This window comes from Cyrtonyx montezumae, unplaced genomic scaffold, assembly GCF_038088225.1.
Source record: "Cyrtonyx montezumae isolate F1298 unplaced genomic scaffold, pur_monq_1.0 scaffold_6, whole genome shotgun sequence".
NCBI classification, from domain to species: Eukaryota; Metazoa; Chordata; class Aves; order Galliformes; family Odontophoridae; genus Cyrtonyx; species Cyrtonyx montezumae.
The window spans coordinates 12,973,185-12,987,385 of NW_027072067.1; the positions used below are offsets into that span (position 1 = coordinate 12,973,185).

A 14,201-nucleotide genomic window follows, 5' to 3' on the forward strand; every position below is an offset into this window, starting at 1 on the left:
GAAAATAAAATGTTGATTCAACAAAACTAACTTCAAACAAGAATGTCCTGTTCTTTCAGTGAGCGATGGTTGCACTGCTCATTTAATTGGAAATCTCATCATTATGTATCTGGCAACACATTGAGGATGTCTTTTCTCTGTTCCAAAATGATCACACGGGGATTTCTAATTTGTGAACTTTTTTTCAGGTTTTAAAGTTGGAATATTCCTTAATACTGTGTCCTTTGAGCTCACTGCCTTCAATGCACTGAAGGGCATTGCTGTCCCCACCTGGGCATCTTCTGTGTGGAGCTGGGGATTTGAATCATGGAATCATTATGGGTGGAAAAGACCACTAAGATCATCCAGTCCAACCATCAGCCCATCCCTACTATGTCCCTTGGTGCCACATCTCCATGGTTATGGAATACCTTCAGGACAGTGATTCTACCACCTCTCTGGGCAGCCTGCACCAGTTGAGAAATGAAGTTCTTTGGAAAACAGAGGGTTTTTTTTAAAGGATTTTTAATGTGCAGGAGTGGATGCTTAGAATTTGGAATCAGAGCAAGAGAGAGACCCATAGATGCTGGAAGATAGAGTAGAGCTAGCTGGCTGAAGCTGAGTGGTCTCTGCTGCTTTTCCTACTGATGACCCATGTGTGGTTTCTGGTTGCTTGGGAGGTAATTCTTGGCTGTCCCAAGGCCCATATTTTGTTGCCTTTCATTAAATTTTAGAGTGAAGACATCAAGCAAGTGAAACAAAGCCATATAATGACTAACAATTCCCACTGGGATGGGTGTCTGCTCTCCTAGTGCCAGGAAAAGGTTAAAAGCTCCCCAGTGCAAAACACAGCCATGGGGAAAAATTATTGTAACCTGCTCCAAGTGTCTGGTAGTTTAAAAAAAACCCACCAAAGATCTAAGAGACAGCACCAAACTCTCCCTTCCTGCGGATAATGTGTTGTGAACAAATTTGATGGAGACCCCGAGAGGATGAAAATGACCCTCCAGAGTGTGGATCTTGGGAAGAGTGACAGGTAGAGTGTGAGACTGAGGCCTGGCTGGAGCTGAGAAATCTGGTGTGCTAAGCACCATATGGTCCTCCTCGCGCCTGTGTGAGACCTCATTTCCACACCCAACTGCTCACAAAAAAATATAGTGCTGGTGCTATCACCAGTTGCCTTCAACTCCCTTCAAACTGGGTGACCCCACCGTCTGGCCTTGGCTGCTGCAGCCTGGGCAGCCCACGGCCGTGGGCTTTGTGCTCCCACGTGTACAAGGAGACATGTTTTCAGCTGCTAGTCTTTTATATGTGTAAGGCAAATACATAGATATGTCCAGCAGTCTATCAGGATAAGACATCATTTCCTACTGTTTCCCCATTGGCTTAAATCTTACAACCATCTGCTAAAGTTGCCCTAAGCAACAATGAATACCCACTGCCATCATTCAGTGACCACCAATCCTTTGTGGCTCTTGCTGCTCCAACCCACTGTGGTGGCAGCTGAAAAAGGAGACCATTGCTAAGTCCATCTCTGGAGTTGAGAATCCTCCTCTTAGAATAGCCACTTCTCCCATAGGCAGCATCTAATCCTGAGCTGTGAGGAACCGTTACAAGAGGAGACTCCCAGCACAGTGAGCACACTCGTGGTGTGAGGCCCTGTGTCTACAAAACATTCCGCTCTCCCCAAAGCATTTTCTGTTTGCGATGATTTCTAATTGCACCTCTGTAGCATTTCTGGTTGATGCACGCCAAGCACCAGCCATCCAGGTGTGAACACAATGAATGTGATTTAGCACAAAACCCAGCCTTGATGCATAGCTTCTTGCTATTCCTCAGCTAATTGCAGATCTATCACATCTGCTGCTTTGAACATATGCTTCAGAGATTTATTACACAGTACCAAAAAAGTGTGAACCTCTAAAACGTCGTTTGTAGAGCAAGGTTTGTACTGAGGGGCTCAAGGACCATCCCTGGAGGTGTACACGAACTGTGGAGATGGGGAGATGAGGGATGTGGTCAGTGGGCATGGTGGGGGTGGGTTGGTGGTTGGACTCGGTGATCTTAGTGCTGTTTTCCAATCTTAGTGGTTCCTGATTCTAACTGGTGAGGAGATGCTCTCCTAAGCTAACTGGGACTGTGCAGAGTGAGAGCAGCTGCGAAAGCCAGAGAGACACATTCTGCTGTATTGAAGTACAAATGCTAATAGCCATCTGGAAGCCTCAGTGATGGCTAGGAGAGACACTGAGTGCTGGCTGCAAAATCAGGTTACTGCTGCTGTGGGATTTCCAGCTGGGAGAGGCTGAGCACTGAGCAACCAGAACATGGCTGAGGTGGTGGAAAGGGAATGGGAAAGGCAGCACAAGGGATCTCTCAGAGGTGCTGCAAGCCCAAGCCTACGGAGCAAGAAAGCAGCAGGAAAACCATCTCAACCTGCCATGGGTCTTCAGGGCATCTCCTGTTTGTCTGAGGCTGACAATTTCTGAAAAAAGCCCAAGTGCTGTTAAAAACCTCAGCATTACAAGAAAATGTGATTAACAGGAGGGTGAGTGAACTAAGCTTCCAGTTCTCCATGGCAGTCAATGGAGACTGAGCTTTCATTTCTTCCAGAATATGCTACCATCAAAATTAAGGAAAAAAATCTCCCACAGCCTGCTCCTCAGCTATGCCTTTATCAAATGCTTTGGTATTCTTCTAGTCTTTGAGGAAACTTTCTGAACTATGGCAGGACACCCACTGACGCCTCCCACAGCACTAAGCCACCCCAGGCAGCAGCGAGAACTGCTGAGGAGTGCTCCTAACAGCAATAATTGCTTTGTTGTTTAAATAAAATAGCTTCCATAGTATTTGATAATGCAAATTCTCCATTTTTCTTTCTTATTTTTTTTTCTCCTAGAGAAAGGAGTGCTGCAGCTACAACAGCTGCGGGGTTTCTGTCCTTAAATAAATACATAAATAGATGTAACTAATTCTGACCCTTTTTTTGATTGGGGAAATATTAACAATAATAATTTAAAAAGGTGAGTCCATCCCCTGCGCCCTCGCAGCCTGTAGCTGGGTTCTGTGGCTTTGACACTGAATCTTCTCAGTAGAGCTCCAGTTAAACTTAATTCCCTGTCCCCCTGCATTCCTCTTGTTCGCTCCTGGAAGACATGGATATATATATATATATATATATATATATTTAATAGATCTTAATCCTGAATAAGGCTGGTAGACTCGTTGAACTTCCACAGCTGCTTGGCTGATCAGGAGGAGCAAGAGCCTCAGGTGCTTCTCAGGTGCTCTCTGACCTACCGGGGTCCAGCTGCCGAGGGAGCACTGGGGTTGGGGTGGCAGAATGGGTAGTGGTGTTTGCAAAACTGAATCTGGCTGGATACGTGCTGTTCAGTCGGTTTGTGTTCTCAGCGCTTCCTAAAGCCTTTGATGGACCAGGATCTCTTACGGTGATGTTTTTAAAGCCACAGTGAACTGGAAGCGCTGGCAGCGCGTGAGGGCAACGCGAGCGCGGACCGACACGGGGATGTACCGCCCGGGAGTTCGCATCATTATTGAGGTTACGCGGTGAAACGAGGCCAGAACAACGGCAACGAGAGACGGAAAAAAGCCGCTCTGCTGTCAAGGAAATGCCACAAAAGCACGAGGGAGGGCGGGACAGCAGGCAGCTGCCGCAGGGGGCCGGGGGCGGGAGGGGAAAGGAGGACACGGGGCGCTAATGTTAGCCGCTCCTTGGTGGGCGGGGGGAGGGGAAGGCAGTTTTTCTTTCTTTCTTTCTTTCTTTTTTTTTTTTTTTTTCTCGTTTATTTATTTTTCCTTGTTTTATTTATTTATTTTCCCCGTGTTTTATTTATTTCCTCTATTTCACGCGTTCTTCCATTTCTTCACCCCTTTGACTTAAATTCCTTAAACCTCCCCTCCCTCCCCCCCCACACACACCCCTTTCCCTTCCCAAGTAAATAAAAAACCCCTTTTTGAAGAACCCACCCCATCCTAAACGCCAGCCTGTGCTCCGGGAGCGCTCCCATGGCGCGGGGCGGCTCCGCGGGGCGGTGCGGGGGGTGCGGGGCCCCGCCCGGCTGCTCCGCCCGGCGTGCGCGGGGGCAGCGGCGCGCATCCCCGGCTGGCGGCTGGCGGGCGGATCCGCTCCGCTCCGCTCGGCTCCGCGGGGCTGCGGCGCCATGGAAGCGGTGGACCAGGTAGGATGAGCATCTCCGCGGGTCGTGCGCGGGGTTGCGCGCTGCCGATCGCTCTCCTCTCTGATCGCTTGTCTCTCTCTCTCTGCCCCGCAGCTCGCCTCCGCGGGGACTTTCCGCGTGGTGAAGGAACCGCTGGCCTTCCTCAGGGTGTTGGAGTGGGTGAGTGCCGGGTGGGTCGGTTGGGGGATTTTGATGGGATGGGGGGGGGATGTCTCCGAAGTGAGTCCCGCGGAACAGGTGGGAGCGGAGCTGGGATGCGGGGTGTGGGGCTGAGGATGGGGACCCGTCGTCCTGCGGGGATGGGGTGGAATTGGGGTTGTGGGTGCCCCCCATCCTTGTGCAGTTAAAAAAGAAATAAAAGATTTCATTATGCATTTAGCAAACTTGTCTCTGGGCCGAGCGGGAAAGGAGGCAGATAATTGGTTTGCAGAGCAATGTCACTGTTTGTTGCTCTGATGCTCATTCGTAGTGAAGTCTGCAGGTCAAATGACATTCATCGCCAGTAGGTCTGCAGGAGGAGAGAGCTGCTCTGAACGGAAAGTTCAGAACATGTCATGGAGGATTAATCACATTCCCCTAACGCCGACTGGCTGGGGAATTATGTAAGCTGCATATTTTGGGGGGTGCATCAGCGTGCGGGTGCCATTACTCACACGCTGGCACCCACCGTGCTCACCATAATGAAGAGGTGTTGGGGGTGTGCTGGGGGGTTGCTGACCCCCAGAGCCCTCCGTGTGCAGCAGAACTGGGTGATGGACACATGGCTGTGGGCTTGGGATGAGGTGGTCCTGCAGCACGGTGACCTGTGTGCATCCCAGCAGCACTGCTGCTCCTGCTTCCAGGAGAACTGGGGTGCTCAGGGGCTGAGCCCTGGGCTCTCTCTGCTGATCACTGTGAAAGCAGTTGTGGAGCAGAACAGGGAGCAAAGCTATTTCCATGGCAAATCGCTGCTGGGAGCGTGGTGCCTTCGCTCTGTGCAGCTGTGCTGGTGGCAGCAGGGCAGTGAGCTCCAGGGGCATGAGCTGTGACCTTGCAGGAAACTCTTCCCCACAGTGCATTCATGTCTTTGGGGCGGTATGTGGGAGTTCTCAGGTGTCTTTCCCTGGCAGTTGCCCAGTTCTGTAACTTTTTTCAACTGTTGTATGTAAACCTGCCTCTGTCGTGGTTGAAAGCCACATTTTAAAAATTCTCCTGTTGCTCCATCTGCACATTGCCTGTTTGCATTATACAAATATACAGGGGTCTGTTATGGAAACAGAGCTCTCTGTCACTGCTGAGGTGGATCAGCCCTTTGGAAGTGAGCAAAAGGGTACAAAGTGTATCAGAATTCAAGATGGCCTGAGAAATGACTCCTTCAAATTTAGAAATGTACACGTGAGTGGAACTAAGCACACCTTAACGTAAAGAGTGAGACTTTATTTATCAACTGGACAGGATTACATGAATTCCAGCTCTCTTCACTTCTTGCTGCACCCATCCTTCTCCTCTTACCTTATCCACCAACTCTCCATCATCTATGATCCCAATAAGTGTTCATCTCTCCCTCTGACTCCCTTTCCTTCACTCCAACTGCCTTTTTAAACCAAAACAGAGCCAGAGCTCTGGCAGATTCTGTGGCAGCTTTCACATTCCCCAGCAGCATTGCAGCCTTCGGTACGCTTGATCAGAACAGTCAAATTACACTGCTAATTGCTGGATTTACAGCTGTTTCATTTTGGGTGTTAAATGATGTGTGAGTGGGGTTTTTATGCAGAAAGTGCTGGTGACAGTGGAATTTATTAAAGCTGCTCTCGTTAACGCTGATGAGTTTCTTTGAGGTTTAGAGTAATCACCTATGGGAAAGTGTGACTGGCATCGTGTGATGACGTGACACCTGAATCACAACACACGTGGAGCTTTAGGATATGGGAAAGGGACTGCAACTAGTTTTAATATTGCCTTCTTTTGGCTTATTTATCATCTAAAGGGAAGTGTTCATTTCTGCTTGTGGAAAACATGTGTTGTTGTTTTTTTTTAATGCTTGTTTCCCAGAAAGCCAAGTTCTGAATTTCAGGAGCTGTTAGGGACATAAGGGGTGGGAGGGCTACATCATGAGTGGCACACTGGGACCAAAAGATGCTCAGCTGGTCCAGGCAGACCAATCCCTAACATGTGCTCTCGTCTTGTGGTCTGTTTGGGTAGGTCCATGGCAGAGGTAGCTCAGGGGTCCATGTCTTTATTTATAAACCTCTGCCCTAAAAACAACACAAATACTTCCAAGTCTGGAGACAACCAGGATGGCTGTAGGTTCTCAGGTTGATAACTGCCTTCTGGAGCTGTGTCTGGAGGAGCAGGCACTGGATTGGACCTCTTGCAATCTTCTGTTTTGATTATCGCTGAGCACCGTGAGAGAAGATGCTGAAATAGGACTGATTCTTCTGAATATTCATGGTATGTTTTCATTTGTATTTCTCATGTACTTTGCAATCTATTTCCAGGCAAGAAATTGCATTTGGAAGCCATTAGGTGACAACACTGTGTTAAGCCCAGGATAGGTTAGAAAAAGAAAAAGGCTTGTGGCAATTAAACACCAAAACTGCATTTTGGGGGGAAGTTGGGAACTCACAGTTCTGGGCTTGTAGAACTGTATGCAGCTGTGCTGGGTGGGCTCCGTGTGTTCCCAGTTCTGAGTCAACTCTTGCTTCATGGCATGTGCTGGGGAAAGCTGCTGAAGAGCTGTGATTGCTCTCCTGCCCCTTCATCCCCCTGCTTGGTCTTCACTTGAGACAAGGGTATGCTGCTGAAGTTTATTTCTCATAATTGCTATGGCTCCGTGGTCCTCTGTGACCAGTTAACAGTGTTACAGCTTTGCCTGAGAAGTGACTCCTCAGTGTGCACCTGACAACAGTGAGTAAGGAAAGATGGAAGAAATACATTCGCTTGTCTCCCTGGATTAATTTCTGTCACGTGGACATCTGGATGTGTTTGGATTGCTTTGATTGGGTCTGTGAAGAGTAAGCAGGGAAAGCAAGTTTGTCAGTCATGTTATATTTGCATCACGATTGTTGCTTCTCTGGAGTGAATCTATTGAAAAGCAGAGCTTTGTGCATCTGCAGTGTAGCATGTACATGAAGTGCTTCTTATGGAGCTGGGGTTACCTGCAAAAACATTTTGGTAAATGAAATTAGGCTGACGTTTTTAAGAGCCTTTCCCCTTTCTTCTGTTGCTTACTGAACTGTCTGTCCTACTGCTCATCTCTTGTACAACGCAATGTGTGTAGCTGGGATCTGTCCTGGAGCTGTGGTTTTTGGCCACCAGTGGTGTTACAGGCTGAAAAACACTGTTGGAGCTTTTCTTGACAGAACAGTGTAGATGTCAACATTGAGATGTTTAATGAACCTGAATCTGAAGAGTTGTTTTAGTTCTTGCTTTGCGCAGAAAAATTACATTCTGGTCTTTGCATGACTGCAGATAGTGACTGCACACAATTCTGCATGGGGTGTACCAAAGGTTTCCAGAGCAGTGTCTGGCATTTTGCAACAGATCCCCATTTATCTCTGATAGAAACTGGATATATGAATTGCAGAGAGGTTTCAAAACCTGTGTGGACGTGGACCAAAGTAACCCTGCTCTGCTTCCTTGCCCTCATGATGTGATCTTATGGCTTGGGAGCTAGGAAGAAAAGCCTGGCAAGAGCAAAGCTTGCTTTCCCCTGGCCTCTGAAAGGGTTAGCAAACTTTCCTTGCAAACAGATGTGTGCTTGGAAGGCAAAAGGAATCTCAGTCTAGAAAAACTGATGGAAAGTCTTTGTCCTAATGGTGATTGCTTATCTGGCTGTGGTCCCCCTCAGTTGAATTATATTTACATGCATATGAATGGACTTCAGTAGGTGTGTGCTTCCAAGTGTGTCCTAGAAAAGCTTAGATATCATGAGCTGATGAAAATAAATAATGATAATAATAAAGGTCACCTGCACTGAGATTAAGTATTATGGACCTAAGATTCTTTTCAAGTCGTTTGAGCTGCTTCATCACATTTGGTTGTGTTTGTGTTTTGCTTAACCAGAAGGTGACTGTCTACTCTGGTATGGGTGGAAAGTGATCTATAAGGAGTACTGTAGGTGCAGGAGTCAGGTAATCCTGCTGAAGCCTAATGCTCATGGATGCGTGGCTGGAGGGTTGGGTGTTAGCTCTTCTCCATCCTTGGGTTGGGAGAAAAGCCACATAAAATAACTTTTTTCCTGCCTGCTGATGTTGCTTGTGCAACACCAAGGAAGGATGCTGCGTTCTGTGTTGGATCTGTCCATCTTAATGTGTAGGATACACAAACACATCAAAAAATGTATTGCTGATTTTGGTTGTCTTCCTTGTGGAGCAGGTCCTTGGTTGTTTTTGAAAACCTGACCCCAGTTACTATCTCAGAGACTTTATATGAACAGTGTCAGGTCAATACGACGTCTGTTACTTAATGAAAAAGTATAAATCCATTTCCATGGTATTTTAACACTAGAAAGGTAATTTTTATGTAACTAACCCTTGATGGGATGGTTTCCTATAGGCAGCTTAGCATAACGCATGCAAAATACTCTGCAGTACATCACAGACAAGATTGCCACTTTGGAGCAAGGGGATGTGAGCACCCAATGGAACTGAGTCCTGTGAGCAGGCTGTTGATCCTTGTGGTTGGACATGCAACTTCCAGACACTTAGCAGGGCATCAGTCACTGCAACCTCATTGAAGAGAGATGTGAATCCATGTTTCACCACTGATGGGACTGGAACGAAAGCAGCAGAGGCACTCAGTGAAGTATTTTACCTTGTGGTTTTAAAGTCTCAATTTCTGGGAGTCTTGTGATTCTGAAACCTTTGGCTTTGATAAGCCATATGCTACCATATGGTAGCTGAAGAGAGATGGAAGCCCTGAAGACTGAAAACCCAGCAGACAAATGAAGGAGCAGAAAATCTGTTCTGTGATCCCCTGTTTCCATGCAGACTGCACAGAGCTGGCTGTTCTGCATGCTGCTCACATGCATGTTTTTTGTGTGTGGTACAAATTCTGGAGCAGGCAAAGAAGAAAGGAGTAAAGGTCAGTGATGCCTGACCACACTGCAAATGAATCGCATCTTTCATCTGAGGTGTGCCTGCCGTTTCCACTTGGACTCAAGCTATAATCAAGGCAGAATCAATTTTATAAGGTCATCTAACAACTTGTTTAAGTCTTGATGATTAAGCAGGCCAAGCTCAAGCTGAGTGGGACTGGGTACCCAGGAGTTACACTGGATTAGTGAGTCTGGTTGAGAAAGTGCTTTTTGGGAAGCAGGGGTTCTTTGGAGTGAGGAACTCCATAGAGATCCCTGAGTGAACCTGGTAAAATCTCTTTATGGTAAGCCACCTTCCTGATGGCAGACTCAGCTGGTGATACCTGAGTGTGGCTGATCGAAGCTGCAGGAATAAAAGATGAGAAGAGAAACTCATTAATGCTAAACTTGATTATATATGCAAACCAGGTTTCCATGAAAGGAAGAACAAAAATGATCTGACTTTCAAACTAGCAAGGAGATGTGTGGAGATAGAGGGCTGTGCCTTTAGATATACACAGTTACAGGATCCCTGCCAATTCTTATGAGGGAGATGTTTCAGTCATCACTCCTGTAAATCAGTGTCTGCATAATTGGAGCCCTGGGTGAAAGCCCTGCCTGTTGACATCTCTGGATTCTGGTGTTGTGGTCAGGAAGGAATGTGCTCATGACAAAGAGCTGCCATCCTTTGGATCCTGTGGTCCCCGTATGAACCTGGGCTTGTGTCCCAACCTCTTCTTGGAATTGAGTAAAAGCAATCAAATGTTATACTCCAGCAGCAAAGAGCACTTGTCTGTCTGCCCACCCAGCATGGTATCTGGCTGGAGGGGCCTTAAGTGTGGTGATGGGTTGATGGTTGGACTAGATGATATCAGTAGTCTTTTTCAGCCTTAATGATTCTCTGATAATGGCTTTTGTTCTTGGGGGATCCAGCAAGTGCTGCGAAGAACGTAGTGGAAAGGAACACGTGGAGGTGCTGCTTTTGAGGTGTTTGATCAAAGTGGCACATGTACTGCAAAGACATAGTTGTCACCTTAGCAACTTGCTTTATTTTTGGCAAAAGGAAAAGAATACTGACTATAGACCAACTGCCAGCTTTTGTTGTGTTTAATTTGCACAGTTTCATCTTCTGGCCATTGCAGAAACTACTCAAGTTTGTCTCTGGAAGCAGTGTCTTTCCATTCAGAATAAATATTACAGTTGCTCAGCTGGAAAAGTCAATAGTGCTGCCCATGCTCAAGGAGATGCATAAGCCATGAAAACTGGTGGTGTTCTCAATGAGTATGACTGCAGACACAAATCATGGCATTAAAAGAGTTTGGCAGTGGCATGCAGTCAGATAAGTATTTTCTAAGAGCCATTCATAAAACCAGGAATGTTAGGTCTTGCTTTGTTGGCAGCCTGTGCTTGTGCATGCATTCTCATCCCTGAGTGCACAGAGGATTGCTGCATGTGTGAATTGTGGACATCTGCAAATAGCTCAAAGCCAATCTCAAACACACAGAGGGATGAGAACTGGTGGTCACGCTCAGGGTTGTGGCTGTGATCAGGACTGAAATCCAGGCAGCAGACAGCTCAGTTACTTCCAGGGCTGAGTATCTTTATATTTCTTGGGGAGAAGCTCAGCAAGGGATCAGACAAACGTGGGCCCTCAATAGAGGAGCTCTCTCTAGAGGAACAGCCCAATGCAGCATGGACCAGTGCTGTGTCCCAGCAGTGGAGAGGGAAGCTGGAAGGTCTCACAATTGGGATTGGGGTAATCTCTTTGTTAAATGGTCCCAGTGGGCGTGCTGTTCACTCAATAGTACTGGAAGGCAGCATGCACCCTCCCATGTCTCTGTGGTAAGGAAGCATGTGGAAAACTGTAGAGCTGGAAGATTTCATGAGCATATTATAAACATTCAGATGGTAAAGCCCTTAAGTTGTGCCAGCAGATGTTCAGGTTGGACATTAGGAAAAATGTCTCAGAGTGATCGGGCACTGGCACAGGCTGCCCAGGGAGGGGTGGAATCACTGACCCTGGAGGTGTTAAAGAACCATGATGATGTGGCATTGAGGATAAAATAAATATATCTGTCTATCCCACAAAACTCCTGCACTTTCAAACCTGATTCTTCTTTTATGAGAAATACCAGAGCCTGTTGTAAACAACCTGAGTGAACATTGGTGGAAGTGAATAGGCAGCTGTACACCTCCGCCACCTCAGCTGGTAGTGCTGGGTAACTGCTCTTTACAGCTCCTTGAATTTCCAGCAGTAGTTTGTGATGTCTGTCCTGAAACTTCACTGCTGATGTACATGCTCTGCCCTCTGGTGTTACTCCTCAGGTGATGCGGATCCAAGGTATCTGGTTTGAAATGCTAAGCCTCAGCTCCAGCTCTTTGACATTTGCATGCTGGGTGCTCATATTGGCACCTCATATTTGGCATAATTGAATCACAAAATTGTAGAAACATTAAGACCTCCGAGGTCATCAAGTCCAACCATCAACCCATCACCACTGTGATTGCTGTGTCCCTAAGTGCCACCTTCCTGATGCTGGGTGAAATGCCTCTCTGGCCCATCTCAGTGTAGTTAGGTTGGATCCTGAAAACTGGCTTATTACTGCAGACCGCATTCTTTTGCATACTTCTTTAGAGTGGAGCAGTTTCTCCAAGTGCTTTATTGGAGATAGTTCTTTAAAACCTCTCCCTGTAAAACCCAGTGAGTGTGGGGTTCTCCCCAGTGCCAAATTCTGCAGCCATAAGTCTGCAGATCGCCATCTCCCAGAGCAGCCAGTGTGCTGGAGTGGAATTAGGTCCCACTTTGCAAGAACATGCCTGCCAAAAGAATTAAACAATGGATGCCTTTCTAGTTAATTTTAACATTTTAATTAAATTCTTTGCTGCTGCGTGCCTTTGATCTCAGTGAGCTGATATACGTAGTGTTTTTTTTGTTGGGTCCTAACTGCATTTTATTCCAAGCTTACATATGGCTGCTATCTTTCAACTCAAAGCTCAGTTGGTGGCTCAAGTTGGGTATCAGGAAAAGGTTCTTCACTGAGATGGTGCTTGGGCACTGGAACAGGCTCCCCTGGGAAGTGGTCATGGCAATGAATTTGCCAGAGTTCAAGAAGCATCTGGACAACGGTCTCAGATATGTGGTCTGATTTTTGGGCAGTCCTCTGTGGAGCCAGGATTTGGATTTGATGATCCTTATGGGGTCTCTTCCAACTTGGGATATTCTATGCAAATCTTTCCTTTAAGAAGCAGTGACCAGGTCCTTGTTCCCCTCCAGCACCATGCTTTTAAGCACCAGGCTCCCTGCTGGAGGGGCAGAGCCACTTGCACTCTTGGCACTGGGACTCGCAGAGGAGGTTTAACATTTTTGGGGCAGAGGCAATACATTTTTTGGAAAAAAATGAACAAGTCAAAAATGCAAAAAATGCTTTTCGTGGAAAACCTTTAGCTGTCAAGCACTGATTTTTAGACAGTGTGCATATTGGCGTTGTAGTTTATGCTTATACTTTGTGTGTGTTGCAGGAGGTTTTGTGCAATCAGAGCCCATCCCAGCACCAGATCTGTGCTGTCCCAGATTGCAGGGCCTTGGCAGGCACCCGAAGCTGTGTCTCAGCAGCCAACATATGTGGGGACACACAGGGTGGGCGCAGCAGCAGGTCACCTGCTGCCACTGAGTGTGATGCCATGGTGCTGTGGAAGTGAGCTCCTTGCCTGTGCTGCTCCCTGCAGCTGGACTGGAGCACTTTCCACTGTGGGGACTGTGTGCTGGCACAGCTTGCTTTTTCTATTGTGTTCCTTTCCTTCTTTTTCTCCTCTTTTTTCCCTTATTTCCCATCCCTTCTGTCATGGTTTTCACAGTAGAATGGTGCAGCAACAGGAGAGCAAGGACAGGCTTGGGGCAGAACCGCGCCAGCACAGCTTGTGCTGCCGAGCAGTGAAATAGAGAAGCTCTCTCTGCCACACCATCCAACTGCTTTTCCATCTTTTTGTTTCTGTGCTCATTAGCACTGGCCACCCGTGGATGTTGTATGGGTTTGTTAATGCAGCTGAAGAAGCTCTGACAAAGCGAACAAATATTGTTTCCGCAGCTTAGTGCCTAAAAAGTAGTGACTCAGCAATGATCTCATGGGACGAACAGTTCCCAGCTCTTCCCTACTTGCAATGAAATCTGCACGTCCCTGGGCTGCTGGAGGCAGGGAGCTGCGTACCCCACATCTGCATCCCTCCTGCACAGAGGCTGCTGGGTGTGAGGACAAGAGTACTCTCTTCAAAGAGATTTTCTGGGGATTTTTACGCTCCATCCCGTGATGCGCTTTGGGATGCATTCAGCTTTCCCTTCTGAATAGGGCTCCAGATGATGGAAATAAATTATCATAAATTAGAATAGATTGCACTCTTCAGCATCTCTACATCTGTCATTATGTTTCTTTAACAGCTCAGTTTAACATTTATACACACTCTGACAGCAGCTACTGGTGTGTATGCTATAAATATTGGCTTGCAGAAGACATTAATGGAGTTTAGGTAAACGTTTGATGACGCTGAGATTCTGTTCCATATGGTGGCATGCAGCAAAATCGAATTCAGTGTGCCATGTATAGCACGCTCGTGTTCTGTATGTACCGTCCTCCTGGCATTTTATCAGTGTTCTGTACTACCAAGAAGTGCAGGTGCTCTCAAAGAGGAAAGTGAATTTCTTGCAGTCTGTTCCGTTGTTAATCACCTGTGTTGTTTGTGATGCTTGAAGCCAACTTGTGGTACGTGTCATAGAGTCATTAAGGTTGGAAAAGGCCTCTGCAATCATCCACCCATCAGCACTGTGCCCACCATGTATGAATGGGAAGGAGCTGGGGAGAAGAGGTGTCTCAGAGAAACAGCAGGATGGAATTGGGCAAAGAGCTGTGGGATTGCTCTGCTTTCAATGCGTGGGAAGAAAACCGGTGGGATTTTCTGGCCAAGATGCCATTTTGTTA

At 47.0% G+C, this 14,201-nt stretch overlaps 1 protein-coding gene across 1 annotated transcript in view; it reads left to right on the top strand.

Annotated features, from left to right (window-relative positions):
- The first annotated feature begins 4,094 nt into the window (after positions 1-4,094).
- Positions 4,095-14,201, top strand: part of SYNPR (synaptoporin) — a 79,050-nt gene continuing 68,943 nt past the window's right edge. The window contains exons 1-2 of the mRNA XM_065749388.1: positions 4,095-4,175; positions 4,269-4,334. Of these exons, the coding sequence (XP_065605460.1) occupies positions 4,158-4,175; positions 4,269-4,334 (84 nt within the window). The 5' untranslated portion in view covers positions 4,095-4,157. The remainder of the gene's footprint in view (positions 4,176-4,268; positions 4,335-14,201) is intronic.